The sequence below is a fragment of the Lytechinus variegatus genome, chromosome 6 (assembly GCF_018143015.1).
Source record: "Lytechinus variegatus isolate NC3 chromosome 6, Lvar_3.0, whole genome shotgun sequence".
In the NCBI taxonomy this organism is placed as follows: Eukaryota; Metazoa; Echinodermata; class Echinoidea; order Temnopleuroida; family Toxopneustidae; genus Lytechinus; species Lytechinus variegatus.
In genome coordinates, this window is record NC_054745.1 from 30,979,865 (window position 1) to 31,000,413 (window position 20,549).

At 37.3% G+C, this 20,549-nt stretch overlaps 1 protein-coding gene and 1 long non-coding RNA gene across 2 annotated transcripts in view; one reads left to right on the plus strand and one right to left on the minus strand.

Annotated features, from left to right (window-relative positions):
• The window catches only part of LOC121417708, a 106,879-nt gene that overhangs the window by 41,555 nt on the left and 44,775 nt on the right, over positions 1-20,549 (plus strand). Inside the window, exons 26-35 of the mRNA XM_041611442.1 lie at positions 511-582; positions 1,381-1,449; positions 2,793-2,933; positions 3,931-4,002; positions 7,178-7,249; positions 8,310-8,375; positions 9,173-9,244; positions 10,038-10,222; positions 10,904-11,024; positions 12,456-12,658. Coding sequence (XP_041467376.1) covers positions 511-582; positions 1,381-1,449; positions 2,793-2,933; positions 3,931-4,002; positions 7,178-7,249; positions 8,310-8,375; positions 9,173-9,244; positions 10,038-10,222; positions 10,904-11,024; positions 12,456-12,658 — 1,073 coding nt within the window. The remainder of the gene's footprint in view (positions 1-510; positions 583-1,380; positions 1,450-2,792; positions 2,934-3,930; positions 4,003-7,177; positions 7,250-8,309; positions 8,376-9,172; positions 9,245-10,037; positions 10,223-10,903; positions 11,025-12,455; positions 12,659-20,549) is intronic.
• LOC121417357 lies at positions 14,487-20,180 on the minus strand. The gene is made up of 2 exons (XR_005970341.1): positions 18,681-20,180; positions 14,487-15,601 (listed from the first exon to the last, which is right to left on the minus strand). It is a non-coding gene; the product is annotated as an uncharacterized LOC121417357 (long non-coding RNA).

Sequence of the window (20,549 nt, forward strand, 5' to 3'; positions counted from 1 at the left end):
AGAGAGCAGCATATGACTGTATGACTGGCCTTACAGGGCAGCTTAATGTGAAATAGATATGACATAGAATACAGACTTTGCTACCTAGATGAGAATGATATCTATTCAATCAACCTCAATCATATGGAAATCCATCAATGTTATAATTTTTTCCTTTTCTTTTTTGTTAAATAAAAATAAATGTATAAATATACACAATTTCCAGAAAATATTGTGAACAAATATGAATTTTAGATGTTGCTGGCTTTTCATAGTTTTTTGAGGATGATCTGATCAATTCACCACTGTTTGTAAGACGGACCCTGGGGAGTGTTTCATGAAAGGACTTGTCAGACGTTTTATCCGACAAGTCCTGTTTTATCCGACAGTTACTATAGTAACAGTGCTTCTCAACCAATCAGAATCCAGGATAGTTGTCAGATCTGACAATTTGTCGGACAAAAATATTGATGAAACGCCCCCCTGGTCATGCATATATATGAAGAGCACGTATATTGCATTATATTTCAGGTTTCTTGAGAATAACGTAATTGATACGATAGAAGGAAAGATGTTTGGTGGATCCAGTACGGCTGATAAAATGTGAGTATGAAAGGTTTCCTGTTTCATGAAGACTTGTGAAATTACCAAGTGCATAATTTTTATAACAAGTCTTCTGTCAGCAACTAATAATAATAATAACCGGCATTTGTATAACACAATCTATCTATAAATATTCTATTCCGAGGCTCGATGTTATTATTATTACCCCGGCTTTAGCTCGAGCTGCCTTTCAGTGCTCATGCGTTCAAGGAATTAATCCTGCCGGGTACCCATTCATCTCAACTGGGTTGAGAGCAGCACAATGTGGATAAATTTCTTGCTGAAGGAAATTACGTTTGGGCCAGCGGCAATGTAGCCAAAAGTAGTGCAGTGTATGTGTGTGTCAGTCGCGGTTCCAGGGGGAGGGGTCACATCTGGCATTTGCCTTTCCTTTGAAAGGCATAATCACAATATTTAATGTAAATAATTTTTTTTTCACAAATGACCCCCCCCCCTGGAAAGTCTCAGCATATATTTTTGATGTAAATATGTCATTCAGACATAAATGAGGACTTTTTTTTGCTCTTCAAATTTTCCTCTGGGAAAATGTGCCCTCTCCCCTTTTGAAAAGTCCTGGATCCGCCCCTTGTGGTTGAAGTGTGCAGCGTATGTGTGTGTACAGGTCTGCATGTGCCTGGTGATTGACAGCTGCATGCAAATAATGTTGGGGATCTTTGTAGATTGTGGTGCATATGAAACCCTCTAACAGCACCAGGGATCATATTCCTACAAAAATATTTTTGATCCAATACTTTATACGTTATCGGTGTACTTTTGTGTATTTTCTCTTTTGATCAGATATCTGAATGATAATTTGATAGCATCGCTACCTACCAATGTCTTTGAGGATGTCTCTGCCAACAGGATGTAAGTCTGTTTTTCTGAATTTAAAATTTCTAAGTCTGTTGTATTGCCTTGTTATTGGCTCTGTAAATAGGATGTAAGTCCACTTGACTCATTTTAGATTATATTTATAATGTTTGTTCTATTGTCCCTTTACTTTTTGTGTTTGCAAAAAAAGTGATTAAGTTCACCTTTTTACCCTTTCAAGTGTGAAGAGGGGTGGTTTCTGTCACATGAAAAGTGTATACAATGAAAAAATTAATCCAAGCATCATAAACATTTAGGGTATATTTTGAATGTTATTTTGGTTTGTATTAGATTGAAACAATTAAGGAATATAAACAGCCAACAACCAAACTTGGAATTAAATTGTCAGGTACAAATGGCATAATTAAGTCTTAACAAGCCACGCACACTACTATCCCAACGCCACAGTGCTAATCCAATGCTAATCCCCTGTGCCAGCCACAAAACCCCCCTGTGCCACATTGATTTTGGGATCACGAGTCCTATTCGCTCCTTTCAATAGTCATGATTACAATTGCTTGTAACTCTCTAACGATTAGTTTATCCACAAAATATTGTGTAGTAAAGTTGTAGGAAATTTCATAGCCCTCGTAATGGTGTCCTCATTCTATGGATTGGTTATTATCTTTACCGCTAAAATATTAGTTGTATCAAGTAGTTCCATTTTGTGGAGTGTTTTGTATGGATCAAAAAACCTAGGTCTCTTCCCTCTCAGAGGCAGAGCCATATCTTGTAGAAAATGTAGAAATACTTGAAAAAGTCGAATGTAAACCGCGTGAGTAAGTTGATCTGTCAGAAAGCAGAGTTCGCACTGCACACAATAGTGCTAATTACGGCGTGCATGCGATGCGCAATACAATGCAAAACGGCGTAACAATGATTGTAATTCCGAATGTGCGCAGTCATGCACGAAGCAGGTGAGGGTAGGAAACAATGCAAGCACAAAGCAATCAATAGTAGGCGTGCGAGCACGAGTGTGGCATGTTATAGTAGGATACGTAGTGTGCACGAAGCACTCAATGAGTTAAAGATGTTCACAATTACTAGCTCTATAAAAAAAAGCATTGTTTTTTTATTCTGAAATGGACAGTCATGAATTTCATCATTAATTTCGAATGACATGAAATGTCAAAATATATTGCTGATTTCTACTCTTTATTTAACCGCTAGATGTTTGGAAAATTTGTGGTTGTTTGAGTATAATTAGTTTTATTTGACCTGTCACTCTTCTCAATATGATAAACATATTTTCTGAGTTAAAATATACGAATTACACTTATGGTTAATGATATATTTGTGTAAAATGACATGCTTTTCCTTTTCAATTTTCATTATCAAAGCTACCTTACGAGCAACAGGCTAACTGAATTCCCAGCTGCTGCTCTCTCAACACAGTCTATGAATTGGCTTGATTTATCTGATAATTTGATCAGTACCATACCAGCCAGTGCATTTACATCACTTACAAGTACGCAATATATGTGAGTATCCTTTTATTATTATTATCATTGTTATTATTATTATCATTATTATTATTATTATCATTGTTATTATTATTATTATCATTATTATTATTATCATTGTTATTATTATTATCATTGTTATTATTATCATTGTTATTATTATTATCATTATTATTAACATTATTATTATTATGATCATTATTATTATTATCATTATTATTATCATTATTATTATTATTATCATTATTATTGTTATGATCATTATTATTATCATTATCATTGTTATTAATATTACTTTCGTTATAATCATTATCATTATAAATAGTAGGACTATTCATCTGTTGATATTTTGACATGAAATGATACTTGTTGACAAAATTATTTTGAATAACGTACGTTATGTCTGCATATTGTATCTTTCAGTTTTTCAATTGAGTATTCCATGCATTATAATTTTTTTTAAAAACATGTTTGGCCAATGGAATGGTATTGATTTTTACCTATTTGTTAATAATGCATGAATGCTTGTAAGCAAGCAACCAGACGACCAAAGGCTTGAGCTTCTCTCAGAGGGACCTAATGAAGATTAATATTTTAACAAAGGGCATTGTAGTGCCCAAGTGAGAATCAAACCCAGGTCACGGGATTTAGAGACCCCCACTCTACAGACTGAGCTATCATACCTGCGATGGTGGATGTGGTATCAGATTCATGTTGAGAGTTGAGAATGATATGTAATTATTCTACCATTTTACACAAAAATACATTTTTATTGTAATTATGGAGATGAACTATTAAAACTTTACCAAGTGACTTATCTGCACACTTCTTAATTACCCCTAAATTCCATGCAATAGATTCTTCTGCATGTACATTTATTTATAATATTATAGATCAGCAGATTTATTTCTTTGTTCATTACTTTATTTTTCACTAATACTGCATTAGATAAAAATCATTTGTGAATTTAATGTTGTATTGATTTTCATTTTTGTGCCTTTTTTTTCTTTTGCAGCCACCTTCAAAACAATCAGATTCTTGAGATAACGTCATCTTTACTGAGTCCCTTGAATAATCTTAAGGAATTGTAAGTAACTGTTTATTATATAAGATATATATTAAACATATTGATGATTATCAACTGTCTGAAGTAAAAGAGCATCACATTTGAAATCTAACTTGGTTTTATTGGTTATTGAAATGTATGCTGCACAAACTAATATAAATGATTATCAATAGAATTTGTTTATTTTCATATTCCAAATTGATGTCTGTTTAAAAAAGTAACATGATATTCTTAATGTTTAGTGTTCATTTCAGTAGAGAATGTTGAATTGTTTATTTGTGTTATTGACCAAAACAAGCACACCACTCAGACGTTTCCAACTCTGTGGACATCTCTAATGTTTGAATGTCTCAGTGTGTTCATTTTGATAGTCAACTATGTGAGAACGTAACTCATGCTGTTAAAATGGGAAGGTGTTCACAAAGTGGACTATGTGCTTGAGATGTTACACTTAAAATGGTCAAATGTAGCAATGTGGTATAATTCCACACTGTGGACACCTCTACAGTATGTTGACATGAGGGCAATTCCATAAAATAATCAACCTTTTTGTACATCCGACCCCCATTCTTCTCAAGTCTTAAATCACTTCATAAACTGACCAAGTCCTGGTCCTTAGAGAATATTACAGACCATAAAAAGAACAAGAAATCAGACAAAAATTTCATGATTGTCCCATATAGGGGATTGGACGTACATATTACATGGGATCGCCCATGATGGACTATGTGAAGATAAGATTCACATCTAAAATGCTTAAATTTAAAAATGGGAAAATAATTTAAGAAATTTCTCACTGTGGCCACCTTTACAGTGTGGGTGTCCATAGTGCGTTCACACGGTGGATGACATGTATGTATCTAGATATGTGATTCACACTTAAAACACTAAAATTGATCTTTGTGATGATAATTTCATAAATTTCTTAATGTGGACACTTTGCGTCCACAGTGTCTTACACAGTAGACTACATGTATGTAAAGATGCGATTCATGCTGAAAATGGTAGGATTTTACATTGTGAATTTCAGAATTTTCACACTGTGAATTTCAGAATTTTCACACTGTGAACACCTCTACACAATGTGGGTGTTCACTATGAACACATTGACAACACACTGTGCATACAATTTGAATGCATCGGGAACATACTGTGTCCACAATGTAAACACATTGTGGACACAATGCAAATCTGTGGAACACTTTCCAGCATGAAAGGTGGAAGCCAACAGATAATATGAGCACTGTTAACACTATGTGAACACACTGAACACACTGTTAACACACTGTGAACACACTGTTAACACTATGTGAACACACTGTTAACACTATGTGAACACACTGTGAACACACTGTTAACACTATGTGAACACACTGTGAACACACTGTTAACACTATGTGAACACACTGTTAACACTATGTGAACACACTGTTAACACTATGTGAACACACTGTGAACACACTGTTAACACTATGTGAACACACTGTTAACACTATGTGAACACACTGTGAACACACTGTTAACACTATGTGAACACATTGTGAGCACACTGTGAATACACTGTGAACACACTGAACACTGTGAAGACACTGTAAACACACTCTGAACACACTTTGAACACACTGTAAACACACTTTGAACACACAGTGAGCACATCGGGTACACACTGTGAATACCCTGTGAATGCATTGGAAACACACTGTGAACACGATGCAAACAAACAATGGGACATTGTGCTCTTTCCAGCATGGAAGACTGAAGCCATAATATTATCTGCCACTACATAGCTAATGAAAGAAATAATCTAGAGGGAAAAACAGGATAGAATTCACTGCTTGTTGCAGATGTATTCTGGGCTCAAAGATATCACTATAGATATCACTATTTTAGATTTTTTTTAAATGCCTACCGATCAGGTGCATATTTTACGAAGAGTTGAGTGTCACTTACAGTCAGGTAATACACCGTAAATACACTTGTGGACACATCAAGCACACTGAATATACCCTGAATGCACCGGTAATACACTGTGCACAGAATGTGAACACTGTTAATATACTGTGAACACATTGTGAACAAACTGTGAATACACTGAACACATGATGAACACACAGAATGTGAATACGATAGGAACACACTGTGATTACATGTTGAACACATTGTGAAGACAGTCAATACACTATGTACACACTGTGAACACATTGTGTACACGCTGTGAACACATTGTGAACACACTATGAACACATTGTTAACACACAGTCAGCACACTTAGTACATACTGTGAACACATTGTGAACACACTATGAACACACAGAACACACTGAGAACACACAGAACACACTGTGAACACACAGAACACACTGTGAACACACTATAAATGCATTTTGAACATACTATGAACACAATGTGAACACATTGACAACACATTGTAAATACACTGTGAACACATTTTGAACACACTATGAACACACAGAACACACTGTGAACACACAGAACACACTGTGAACACACAGAACATACTGTGAACACACAGAACACACTGTGAACACACAGAACACACTGTGAACACACTATGAATGCATTTTGAACATACTATGAACACAATGTGAACACATTGACAACACATTGTAAATACACTGTGAACACATTTTGAACACACTATGAACACACCATGAACACACTGTGGAACACTGAACTTCCCAGCATGGAATGCTGAGGCCAACCGATAATATGATCTGCCATTGCAGAGCTAATGAAAAAGTTATGGTAATACAAAGGAAAAACAGGATAGTTTTCAGCGTTGGTTGCAAATGTTTTCTTGGATTTAAGATACCCCTATCATACTCAAAGGCATATTTGAGATATGCTACATGCCTACTGATCTGGGAAGTGTTTCACAAAGAGTAAGTGTGACTTAAGTGTTGACATGCAAGTGATATTCAACTTGCCATATCAGTGATTTATATCTAACTTGTGTGGTAATGCCTTTTATACCTCACCCAACTAGCAAATGAAGTGTAACGTACGTACAGTAAGTCACACTTACATGTGCGTAAAACTGCACAAGGACTAAATGGCAACTTTGTAGTGATGTAACACATGTTTTAGAAGTCTTTTCATATCTATGCTGTTGAAATCACTATTGATGATTATCAGGGACTGTTTATTGGTGACCTTTTATGTGTTTTTTTAATAGGCACATGTATAACAACAACATAACATCAGTTGGAGATGGTGCCTTTGATGGGCTGGACAACCTTATTAGAATGTAAGTACAGTGTTATAAAGTGGATAATAACTTGGATGTTGGCATTTAAAGTTAAACAAACTTATTTTCCACTTGCTGACTTCAACTGAAGAATTTCAGAACACTATTTTAATGGCACTGTGCAACATTTGAATATGGACAAACAAAACTTTCATATGGGTCAAATCTCTCTTCTCTGGAGTTCCCATATTTTAAGAAACTGAATTTGAAGCTGAGATTGTTCCATTGGTTGATGCATCTCTGTAAAAATGAGCTGCGTTTTGGAAAGATGAGCTGAGAGGTGAGATATGGAAAAAAAAGGAAGAGAGAGTGGGGAAGAGAAAAAGAATCTATGACAGAGTAAAAGAGAGAGGGAGAGAGAGAGTTGAGGAGGGAGAGAAGATAAATAAAAAGGTAGATATTGATAGATATTGAAAACCTCGTTCTGAGATTGAAAGAAATAGAGCTATAAACAGATCGATAAATAAGGAGAGAATGACATATGGAGAGAAATATAAAGAAAGAGAAAAGGAAAGCTCTTCCTCACTTAAGATGGCCTTGATTCAGATGTATTGGGGACTGGGAGAGGGCCATGGTGGCCCCCATCTGATCATGGCTGCCGTTGGCGCGATCATGCTAAAATTTGACACGCAGATTCTTTACCACATAAGCTACAAGCCAGTATAAAAAAGAAATCTGTCTCGTAAAAAGTCATGTGGCGTCACTATGTTATACCTTTATGTTGCAAATTTGGTCTCAAAAAGTTGCTCGAGACTTTAAAGAAAAAAATCCCAAAATTTTGCGGTGCCATCTTTTTGCATTTCAGAAATATCGCATGAAACATCGAGGGGGCGGGCCATCATGGCCCTCTAGTTCTTTTAGGGTTTTTGTTTTTAACCAGAGAGGTTTTCTTTTCTGAAAGATTAAATTTCAGTAAAAATAAATGCTTTATTCTCCAAATTGATTGTAATAGTGTTCTGTTCTGCACTGTAATTTTACATTCAAAGTATTCATTTTTTTAACTGAGAGATTTGATAAGGTATATGTTCTCCTTTCCTCATTTCTATCTTCTACATTGCAGCTATCTGAGCAACAATCGCATTGAACACTTTCCTGCCTTCACTGCTTTAGAAGACCTTGCAACGATGTAAGTTTAAATTTTTCTTTTATTCTTCAATCATATTTTGAAATCATTTAAATCATATTGAATAATCTTGTAATTATACTAGCTTGATATCTAAGGTGAGTCATTGATAATTGAGGATCTTTTGATAAGTACTGTTGGATGCTTCATAAACCTGTTCACAACTACTTCATGCGTAATTGGTGACCCCTTCTTGTGCTCAATTATATATCCCTGAACTGATACTTAAGTCCACGGACGTTAGGAGGAGATGCAGACATTAGCAGGAGATTACATACATGAATCACAAACACAATATTTGAGGAAGCTACTAAAAACGCCTGAGGTGTTTCGGGCACATATGTCATATGCCACAAAACTGCTTTCCTGTCCCTACTCGACGAGGCATACAGAAATGATTTTGAAATGAGGAGACCACCAGGACATCCCCCTCCAGAGGTGATGTGGGGCTCCCTCTATTGGATGCTGCAGAAGACCTTGCCCAGGATAGAACTGAATGGAAAAAGATTATCAGTGTGAGAGCAAAGGGACACCCCTTCCTATACACTTTAGTCAACAAGTCAGCACTTAAGAACAGGTTTCATTTCTGCATAAAGTCATGTGTAACTTTTGAAGCAGCTTTATGAAACACCTGCTTGGTTTGCTGCTCTTGTGTTTTTGGGAGTATCAGGATGAGAGGGTGGATAGTAAAAGCAAGGATAGGAAACACAAATGAAGTTATTGTGATGAAATTATGAGGACTTGTGCATCTTTTCATGTGAGTTTAAGATTATATTTCATGTTTCATTTTTATTTCACAGAGACTTATCCAATAATCAGATCAGAACACTCGGAGAGAATGCTTTCAGTCTGCTCGAGAGTGTATCATCGGTGTAAGTATGACTTAGGATGATGATGATGATGGTGGTGATAGCCATGATGGGGATGATGATGATGATGATGGTGGCGGCGATGATAGTGGTGATGATGAGGAGGATGATGATGGTGGTGGTGATGGTAGTGGTGATGGTGATGATATTGATGAAGACGGTGATGGTGGTGATGGAGGTAGTTTTGATGACAGTGATGAAACTGATGATAGTTGATGAATTGCAGAGGGGAATTTCCCTCTACTTTCATGACTGTAAACATGATTCCCCTTTGATCTTTTGCTAGCGCACCAACCAATCAACCTATTCACTTGAGAAGCCGCCTTCTTTCTATTCCAGAAATTATGAATCTGACTCACCATAAATATTGATTGGTTAAAACCTATTCACCTGATTGTAGTTTTGATCATACTTCCTGTAGAAGAACTATCGTGGATGAATGTGCGTGGCACTGTGTTCTATTTTGGAAAATGTACAGGAATGTAGCAATTAACATTCTTGCTTGCAGCTGTAACATCCGGTCCTCAGGCTATGACATCCAGTTTAATGCAATGCGTACTATTATGGATGAAAGTGCATTGTACTGAGCACTATTATTGCTCAAAGTTCATTGAACTGTGTTCTTGAATATTTCCTTTGTACAGGAATTTAGCAATTAACAAACTTGCTTGTCCTACACTAATATAGCTGTAATATATGGTTCTAAGTCTATAACATCCAGATTGATGCAATATGTCATTTTATAAATGAAAGTTCATTGCACTCTGTACTATCCTTGCATATCTCCTTTATACAGGAACCTAGCAAATAACAACCTTGCTTGCAGCTGTAACATCTGGTTCTCAGTCTACGACATCCAATCCCAGGTGACGGGTGGAGAATGTTCTTCACCTGGTAGCTTGACTGGTACTCTCTTTGCTTCGTCGCAGTCTTGGTCTGTCAATTACTTCCTAAATCAAGAAAACTACCTCTTCTACTGCAGTAAGTATATTTATTTCAAAGGTTTTCTTCCTCGTGCTCATCAAAGCTGTGTTTGAGGTATATGTTCAACAAATCACTCTGTTTATATCAATGAGCACAATTTATATAGTCAAACTCTGAAGCCTTTTTTCTGAAATCGATGGTCACATCATTATTATGTATTCACTATGCATTATGACTATATTGTTTATGTTACAGACTATTTTTGTATATTTGTATATTGTAAACACATTTGTATGAATGCACTAATGGAAGCTAACAAACTTAGGCCATTGTTTAACTGCAGGTCACAGTTCTGTGTGCGCACCCTTCTAGGCAATCCAGATTGGCTGGCTCTTCGAAAAATGAGCCTTTGAATGTTTTGACAGATATTTGGCACGGTACAAATGCTGTGCATCATCATCATCATTATCCACCTGATCGGATTCCAGCTTTGATGGGTTGTTAATGAAATTAAAGATACTTTTGCATGTCCAGGGCCCCATGACACAAATGTTATTGATCAATTGGTAATTTGAAAGAACAGTTCTGATTGGTTCCTAGTCAGTCTACTGAGCTAAATGTGCATGCAAGAATGATCTTGATAGGCCATTTCATTTAGCGATTAATAACGTTTCTGGTGCAGGGTCCTGATGATCTTGTAATACCATATCTCTTAATCTCTGTTGGTTTTTCTTGCAGCACCGACTGATATCAATGTGACAGCACCAGCGTTTGAGCAGATCTTGGTCGAATGGTTTGAACCAGATGTCTTATACCCTCCTTACTCAAATGAGACAGTGTACCCCAATAGCACATATTGGTAAGTGGCATTGACAATTGACCTTCACCCAGACAGACAGCTAGACTCATAGGCCCATATTCTGAAGCCAGGTTTAATTTAGACTATTGTCTAAGTCTGTGCGAAAGTTATGGAACGAAAAATTGTCAAAATTTCCTTTATTCTGTATGTTTCCTATGTTTACTTTGCTCTTTCTTTACTCATGAATGATGAAGAAGCCTATCTTATTTATCCTTCCGAAACAGTCAAGAATGATTTGAGAGAAAAATGAGCTGATATATTGAAATTCTACTGGTAGAGATTTATGCCACTATTGGCTATCCATAGTTAAACCACAACTTAAAACCAGAATTGAAATTAAACTCGACTTCAGATAACGGGCCACATAATCTTATTTTGATACCCCAAGTATCATCTGATAAATTGTATCAGTGGTAATTAATATTCCGACTACATAGTATCCTATGTAAATATGAAAATGGGGTGTAATACGAGACAAACAAGGCATGCTAGACTACATCATGTTACTTTTCATAATTAGATCTTATATGATCATTACACTGGCAATGCATTCACTGTCACTAACATTTGTATCCTATTTATATCTGATAATGGGGTTAGTATAGGACAGCTTAGGAAACTCACTAGATCTTTTTTCTTTCCCTAGGTATTATGCAATCAGTTACAATGGCGGTGCATACACTGTCACTAATCTTAGTGTCCTATTTAAATCTGATAATGTGATTCAGTAAAGGACAGACTACTAGACTCACACAATGTTACTTATATTCTGTATGTCTTATGTTTCAATACACCACTGGCACTGATCTCTATTCAAATCTGATAATGGGGATCAGTTTTGGACTGACTACTTGTCTCACATACGGTTACTTCCATACCCTAGTTCTTATGTTGTCAAGTACACTGGCAATGCACCCACTGTCTCTGATATTAGTATCCTATTTAAATCTGATAATGGAGTTCAGTATAGGACAAAATACTGGACTTATAAAATCTTATTTTCATACCCTTAGTCACATGTGATCTATTGCACCAGTGTAAATGCACACACTGGCACTGACCTTAGTATTATATTCAAATCCTATAGGACAGATTACTAGACTCACAAAATCTTATTTTCCTACCACAGGTCTTATGTTATCAAGTGCACCAGTGATAATGGCTCTACTGACACTGAACTTAGTATCTTATATGGCTTGAGTAGCGATGGTTTGAGTAGTAGCAGGTTAAAGTGAAGAGAGGTTACTCAATGTTTCGGGCAGGTTGACTCTCTGTCACCACTCCTGAAGACGGACAGTCAACGTGCCGAAACGTAGAGTAATCTCTCTTCACTTCAACCTACTACTTAAACCATTGCTACTCAAGCCATAATCTTATTCAACTCCTATAGGACAGACTACTAGAATCACAAAATCTGTTTTCGTACCACAGGTCTTATGTGATCAACTGCACCAGTGATAATGCACCTGATGTGACTGGACTGGTCGGTAACACCACTGATCTTAGTATCCTATTTAAATCTGGTGATGGGGTGCAGTATGGGACTGACTACACCTGTACACTGAGACTCACATACGGGGGTAACACTAGCGTGGAGGGGCAGAGTATTCCTATAACTACGCTAGAAAATGTTGGTAAGTTCCTACAATAGCTGTATAGTCTAAGGTGATATTGCAAAAAAAATAGTTTCAGTTGCATGTGAAATTTTTATTTTAATTTTGCAATAATTCTATTGATAAGATCAATCTTAGCTTTTTCAGGAGTCCGCCTTACAAAGATTTTAAATTGATCCGATCAATCGCAACTATGGACAGCCAGCAAAGTTAACATATTCAATGCACGTATGCTCACATTTTTTTTCTTGATATGAATGTATATCCATAAGTTCATTAATTTCTTGACAGTTCAGTGTGTTCTCCTTTGTTATAAGGACATTTTGCACATTTCCTGTGCACAAAATTATGTCACTGATGGATTTCCGTAGAGTTACAATGGATTGGACCAATCGTAAATCTTTGTAAGACGGGGCCAAGGTCATTTATTCCTCCTTGGTGTAGAAAGCATATCAGCAGTCACTCACAAATTGGCAACAGACCTGATGCTTTGACGTCATTGTTCCGCCATCTTAGAGGCTGAAGCCATCGCCTTGCATGTGTTGGTGATCTGCAGCCAATGCATCTTTGACAACTTAATTTACTTATATTCCTATATTCTCTGAGGGAGGGTGCTGTGGGATTATGTCAACATTTGCATAAGGTCTATTAGTTGTAAGATGAATGTTTAATTTGCAGAACCCAATAGATTGTAAGTTATTTGAAAGTGGTCCATTTTCAGCATAATGAATGGTATTGACATGATGAAGCTTGCTTTTTTCTCATGTCACAATATATCGCAGTATAGATTTTAGTGCTCTCAAAAGATAAAATCAACATCATTATTTTAAACAAAAATTCACAATATATCTGTAGCGGCACAGCTTTGCAAGACGGCCGGTGGCCGCCCACCGTCTTGCGCTGCCCACGTACAAAAAAAAGACGGGAGTCAAAGAATGACAAGTTCGATGAAGTTAAGTTGTGTATCAGGTTTTATTCTAAATCAAAGTCAAATTACATGCTGGATAATAATATATGTCGCATCTCTGGGCTGGACGACCGACGACAGACAAAAATTAAGCCGACATGGCCTACGGCGGCAAAACAAATCGGGAACGAAAAACTGCCCCTTGTCAACTAAACACTCCCTTTTTATCCCCTTTCTGGGTCAAACACCGCGTGGCGAAAAAAGCCTTTCCCCAAGTCGACCCTATCACTTTTGGTGTAATGCGCGAAATTAATCCGCCTATAATGTAAGTATATAAAACGGAACTTAATTATTGTGTACTCCGATTCCAAATTCAAGTTCTTCGGCTTTCCATTATTCTTCCAACTTACGTAACTCTCTTTACCACTCCCCCAACTGCTCTCTCGGTCAATTAATCCTCTTTTGCGACTCTTGTCACTTCAGCCACTCACAGCTCACTTCCACCAAGGAATTCACTCCTTGCTTCCACACCTGTTCACATTCTCGCTCTCTCTCTCTAATCACTGAAGAATGCAAGCGAGCCGAAGAACATGAATAAGAAGCAAAGTAGTAAAATAACTGAAGTTCCAATGGACTTCTATTAGCCCTGAACGCCTAGCAACCCAGTCAGTTTGCCCTCTTTCACTTCCACATTCCAATCGCTAGCCTGGCCCAGAAAAACTAGCAAACGAAATCAACACCTTTAAGGAATGTAAACAATGGAAGAAGGCGAACGAACTTCTTTACCCAAACAAACAAATCTCTATTTTCCATCCCGCTATAACTCTCCCCTACTGAATCGATCTGTTCCATAAGATCGCAAAAAATAAGGAAAAAAAGATTTGTTGATACTGACGGTCGTCCATCCATGACACTTACAATTTTTCATAAACAATATAAACATTTCAACATCGTTCTATATTTATGCCAAATATTGTTCTTTCAAAATCTTCCCTTTTTGGCAAATAAATTGCATGTATATACATTGTACCTGTACCTTCTTCAATTAAAAATAGGATTTGGAGAGCTTCCATCAGGGGAATGTCAATGTATGGGCATTGGGAAGTGGATGACCCAAGCTTCCTGCTGCTTCATCGATGACATCACCCCTTCAAAGATGAACACTCCAGACCCCTGAAAAAAAATGAATTGAAAGGTTTAGTTACAAATTCAACCTCTAAACATCAATTAAACATTCATAATACCTCTTATGCACAACTAGTTATGTCAAAAATACTACAGGTACATAAACATACATGTACAGTAGTAATAATAGCAATGATACATGTGAAAAGTAAAATTATCCATATCCGTATCTGTATCCACCTTACAAAATGAAAAACCAACAGCAGTAAATCTGGTCATCTTATAAAAAAAAACTATAAATAACCTTAGTTAACAAGTGCATGTTTCATGTCCAAAATGATACTAAAAATATTTTGCATCAGCATACTTGTATAATGCCCTAGTAAAAGTGTTTATTAATCAATTGAACATTAATCAATGGATGGGTTGTAATTGTAAACCATGAACAATCAACTTCAGGCATTATATATCAACCATGAACATGCATCATAAACAGTAAACAATAAATATTTTGATATTGGACAGCATGCATGCACATGTTAGACCTCGCTCTGCTATGCTTACAAATAATGACGCTTATTCTGAAAGTTACTATTATTTTATGTGTTATACTTTCAGAATCATTACTTTACAGTTTTTTTTTTTTTTTTTTATGTACAATTCATCCTTTGCTTCCAAACAGATGACATAGTGCACCTCTAGGGTAAACCTCCACATTAAAAAGATAAACAATTGTTTTAAAAAATCCCTTTCATTCATTCAGATTTTAGAAGTCCTTTTACATGGACAAAAAAAATAACCCAAAGATTACCTTTTTTTTTTTTTTTTTTACCAAGACTTTGGGATGATGTCAACACTACCATCAGAGGTGGATATCCCATGCCTCCTCCAGTTCCGTTTGACACCATCCTGCCGTCTGATATGTAGTTTTCCTATAAGGACAAATATAATTACATATTTACAGATTAATTAATATCACAAAATATATTAAATGATCCATGTCGGCAAACCAAACTGGGCCAGTCAATCAATAGAGCCAAGCAATCATACATATAACCCATAATCACTAATGTACATCATTTATCCCACAATAATAAAAAAACTAATTAAATCCAAAAATGTGTCTGACAAAAACTTACTATTCTACGTAGGTATAGCTCCTTCCCCCTTTCTGTTATGGGGTGCATCCGGCAGGGAACGGTGCTCCCAAACCCAGAACATATCCCTATGTATTTGTATTATGTAGCATTCTTTCAAAGTTGAGTCACCTTCTCCAAAACTTCTCAATATTTGTTATTTACCACCAATTTCCAAATACATGCTCCTTATCCCACTCCCTACTAATCGTTTCACAAAGCTATGTCCAAATAATAAAACTGTCATCGTCATGAATAATTGAAGGCGGAGTCCAGCCCAGAGACCCAAGGTAAATTTTTAATTGTTTACTTATTACTTTATTTTTCCAATACAGACTTAGGTAAGTTGTATGGATTAGAATGAATGCCTTTATTTTGTCTTTAAGATCTCATCTGGACGACACTTGTTCCGCCTCTGGTACGCCCACTTGTACGCCCCCATCCGTACTCTGGTTAGACCAGTACTCTCCCCTACTGTTTCTGTAGTTACTCTTTCTGGTACTAAAACATATTCATCCTCAAAATCTTTTCTAGAATCCTTGTAGCTAGCAATGATTTTCCTTCTCTCATAACCCAAAATCTTCCATATTTTGGTCAACCACATCTGATTCAGAAGGTACTTTCCTTACTAGCCTACGATTCACTATCTTTGGATTACCTCCATTAAGGTCGGATACGATAAATATCCTCAGTAAGATTTATCCAATCAACAACATATAATTCATCAAAATAAACATTCTCCAACTTGTGTCTTTTACTAAAAGCACACTTCTTTAAGTAAACAAGAGATCCTATGCCCAGGGGAGGGGACTTGCAGAGATATTTGCATCAGCTCGGGCCTTATTCCGGGCTGCTACCTTGTCAGTTCTTTCTTTGGCAACTTTTTGAGCCCTCTCAACCAACTCGGCTTGTTCTTTAACAAAGTCTTGTTCCCATTCTACATCAGACACACCCAACAAATGATAAAGGAATACGCTCTTTCCTACCAAACATAAGAGCAAAAGGGCTGACCCTCGTAGTTTCGTGGGGGGTGGTATTGTACATGTAGACAAGATGAGGCAATAATTCAGGCCATCTACGTCTATCACGCTGATCCAGCGATTTGATTAGGCCAAATAAAGTCCTATTGAATCTTTCAGCCTGAGCATTACCCTCAGGATGATATGGTGTTGTACGAGTCTTACGTATACCATAAAGCCTACATAATTCTTTTATCACCTGACCCACAAAATTACGTCCCTGATCACTATGAATTCTATTTGGAATTCCATACTTTGTGAACCAGTGCTCTTGTAGAGCTTTAGCTACTGTTGAGGCGTGTTGATTTCTACAAGGGATTGCCTGAGCTAATTTCGTATATACATCTGTAATAACAAGTACATCCTCAAATCCTCCCTTACCAGGATCTAACTTAACAAAATCAATAGCAATAATTTCCAATGGACTTAATGCCATTAGATGTCTCATTGGGGTTCTTACCCGAGGCTGCATCTCCTTTGCCTTAGCACATTTAATACATCTTTTAACATAAAATTTTATATCACGAGCCATGCCAGGCCAATAAACTCTTGACCTAGCTAATTGTTGAGTTTTATTTCTACCTTGATGTCCCCATTCATCATGACATCCAACTAAAATACTCTTACGCAAACACTGTGGGAGTAAAATTTGAAATATATTACCAAATAAAGGATCAAGAACCTTCCTTCCTAATATTCCATCTTTAACAGTAAAATTAGACCATTGATATAACCATTGTTTCAAACTATCCGGTTCTGAAAAATGTGCGGGAAATTCATCCCCCGGTTTCCAGTGCGCACTCCACCGTTCCCACACAAATCTCAGTTCTGGGTCAATTTTCTGCATTTGAATGAGTCGTTCAGGCGAAAAGGAAGGAAACAAATTTAAAAAAGTGGTCCCTAACAAATTTTCCTGGTCAGAAACACCAGACTTCGATTGGATTTCATAAAAGGCTTGCTGCAAAGATTGCACAGTTTGTTTCTTTCCAAAATGTTTTTGAAATAGTTCAATAATACTTTTAGTATCTTATTTCCCCGAAAAACAACTTTTTTTACGTGCTGCACCTTCCAAATTTGCTCTGATTATGCCGCACTTTTTGAGTTTCAGAGATTTGGTATTGTTCACAATAAAGATCTATTTCTTCTAACCATTTGGTAAGGGAAATGCCACCTTGTCCAGAAAATCTCTCAAGTCTGGTACTTCTATCACTAGGGGTAAACCTACACCTTTGTAATGCTCCGGTTAAACCGGTTACTAAATCTTCAACTAACTTTTCAGCCATAATTTTACTATGTATATGTGAATACTACTGAAAGGAGACGCAACCTCAACTACGATAAACCTTCAGTTATAACACTTATAAAATAGTCCACTATCTAACTCTGGGAGAGAAAGGTAACCAATCGAACCAGACGCAGAACCTAGGAAAAAAGGCATTTAGTTAAAATTGTGAAATGTGTAAGTCCAGATCACAATAAACATTGGGGGTCTGACATAAAGGTAAGCACAAAAGACTGCAAATTCTATATAGATTTTCTGAAGATGTATTTTCACGTGTTGCCAAAGAACACTATCAAAATCTAGATTTTTACTATTATTCTGTCTAGTGGTGTATTTGCAGAATTTATTTGTGCTATCCCCTTCAGATCCCAATGCACACTAATGCAAAACAGACATAATAACAAACTGCATAGCTACACACATATCTTAACACATCGTCATGTTGAGAAGATAACGAGTTCATATCTTTTCAGATACATTTCAAGCATATCTTATTATAGTTTGTAATATGAGAGTCTACATTAAATGTGAATGACTGTTCTGGAAAAATCTTAACAAGGGCTTCACTACATACCAGCGACTCCTGCTGCTTCACTCGCCAAGGCTATCGGCTTCCAAACGACAGTGCCAGCTTCCACCGTCGAAGATATCGAAGACAGGGTCTACCACACCACGTCGATAACGAAGATGAAGGGCCGTGTCGAAGCGTTGGTTGGAAGAACGATGTCTCGGAGCTCCTCGATAGCGTCCAACTCCCCGAGCCGGACTAGCGCCTGCGGCCTTCAGTACCTAACCTCAATCCATCCTCATGAGACGACCAAAGGAAAAGCAATCGCCCTGCTGAGTTCCTTTACAGCCCCTTCCAAGACGATTCTCGCGCAGTTAAACGACTCCTCTCACCGCAGTGTAATGTGAAATCACCAGACTTCGTCGGTACCAACTAATCCGGAGGGTTTTAGTGGAAACCAGCTATGCTACCCCGTCAGGTCTATTTGCAGTGGTTTTCACAGGTCCCTCGACTCCTCGCTACAATGCAGCCACGCGTGAGTCCCAGGACGAAGGGTTCTTTCTCCTGAGCTCAACGGCACATGTAAGGTCCCAACGTCGAAAACCCGGGCGATGTGGGGGCTCAATCCAACCCCTGCAGCTGTATTTCTCTCTCCAACGTTAAAGTTAAAATAATATAATTCACATCCTCGAACAAAAAATAAGCCGGAACCGGTGACATGAAGTGAAGCTATCCTTGTTAAATTTATCTCAATGTCCGATAAACATTGTGTTTATGCGTAAAACCAGACTGAAGGACTAAAACGTTCCCCGAACATGCTGAAGATGACGGTCGACCCCATCCGTACTACCAATTTTGTAGCGGCACAGCTTTGCAAGACGGCCGGTGGCCGCCCACCGTCTTGCGCTGCCCACGTACAAAAAAAAGACGGGAGTCAAAGAATGACAAGTTCGATGAAGTTAAGTTGTGTATCAGGTTTTATTCTAAATCAAAGTCAGATTACATGCTGGATAATAATATATGTCGCATCTCTGGGCTGGACGACCGACGACAGACAAAAATTAAGCCGACATGGCCTACGGCGGCAAAACAAATCGGGAACGAAAAACTGCCCCTTGTCAACTAAACACTCCCTTTTTATCCCCTTTCTGGGTCAAACACCGCGTGGCGAAAAAAGCCTTTCCCCAAGTCGACCCTATCACTTTTGGTGTAATGCGCGAAATTAATCCGCCTATAATGTAAGTATATAAAACGGAACTTAATTATTGTGTACTCCGATTCTAAATTCAAGTTCTTCGGCTTTCCATTATTCTTCCAACTTACGTAACTCTCTTTACCACTCCCCCAACTGCTCTCTCGGTCAATTAATCCTCTTTTGCGACTCTTGTCACTTCAGCCACTCCCACTCACAGCTCACTTCCACCAAGGAATTCACTCCTTGCTTCCACACCTGTTCACATTCTCGCTCTCCCTCTCTAATCACTGAAGAATGCAAGCGAGCCGAAGAACATGAATAAGAAGCAAAGTAGTAAAATAACTGAAGTTCCAATGGACTTCTATTAGCCCTGAACGCCTAGCAACCCAGTCAGTTTGCCCTCTTTCACTTCCACATTCCAATCGCTAGCCTGGCCCAGAAAAACTAGCAAACGAAATCAACACCTTTAAGGAATGTAAACAATGGAAGAAGGCGAACGAACTTCTTTACCCAAACAAACAAATCTCTATTTTCCATCCCGCTATATATTTTTGATTGTTTTATGATAGGATACACTATTAATGAAAGCAGTTAAAGGAAAACACTTCTTTCATGAAAAATTCTTTAAAACCAAGGTTTATTGTCACTATATCTTTGTACAGTTACTTTAACTAAACTTTGTGAAATCATTAATCTGAGCTGAAAAACAATGGTGCTGAAGATCACCAACACAGAGAGAC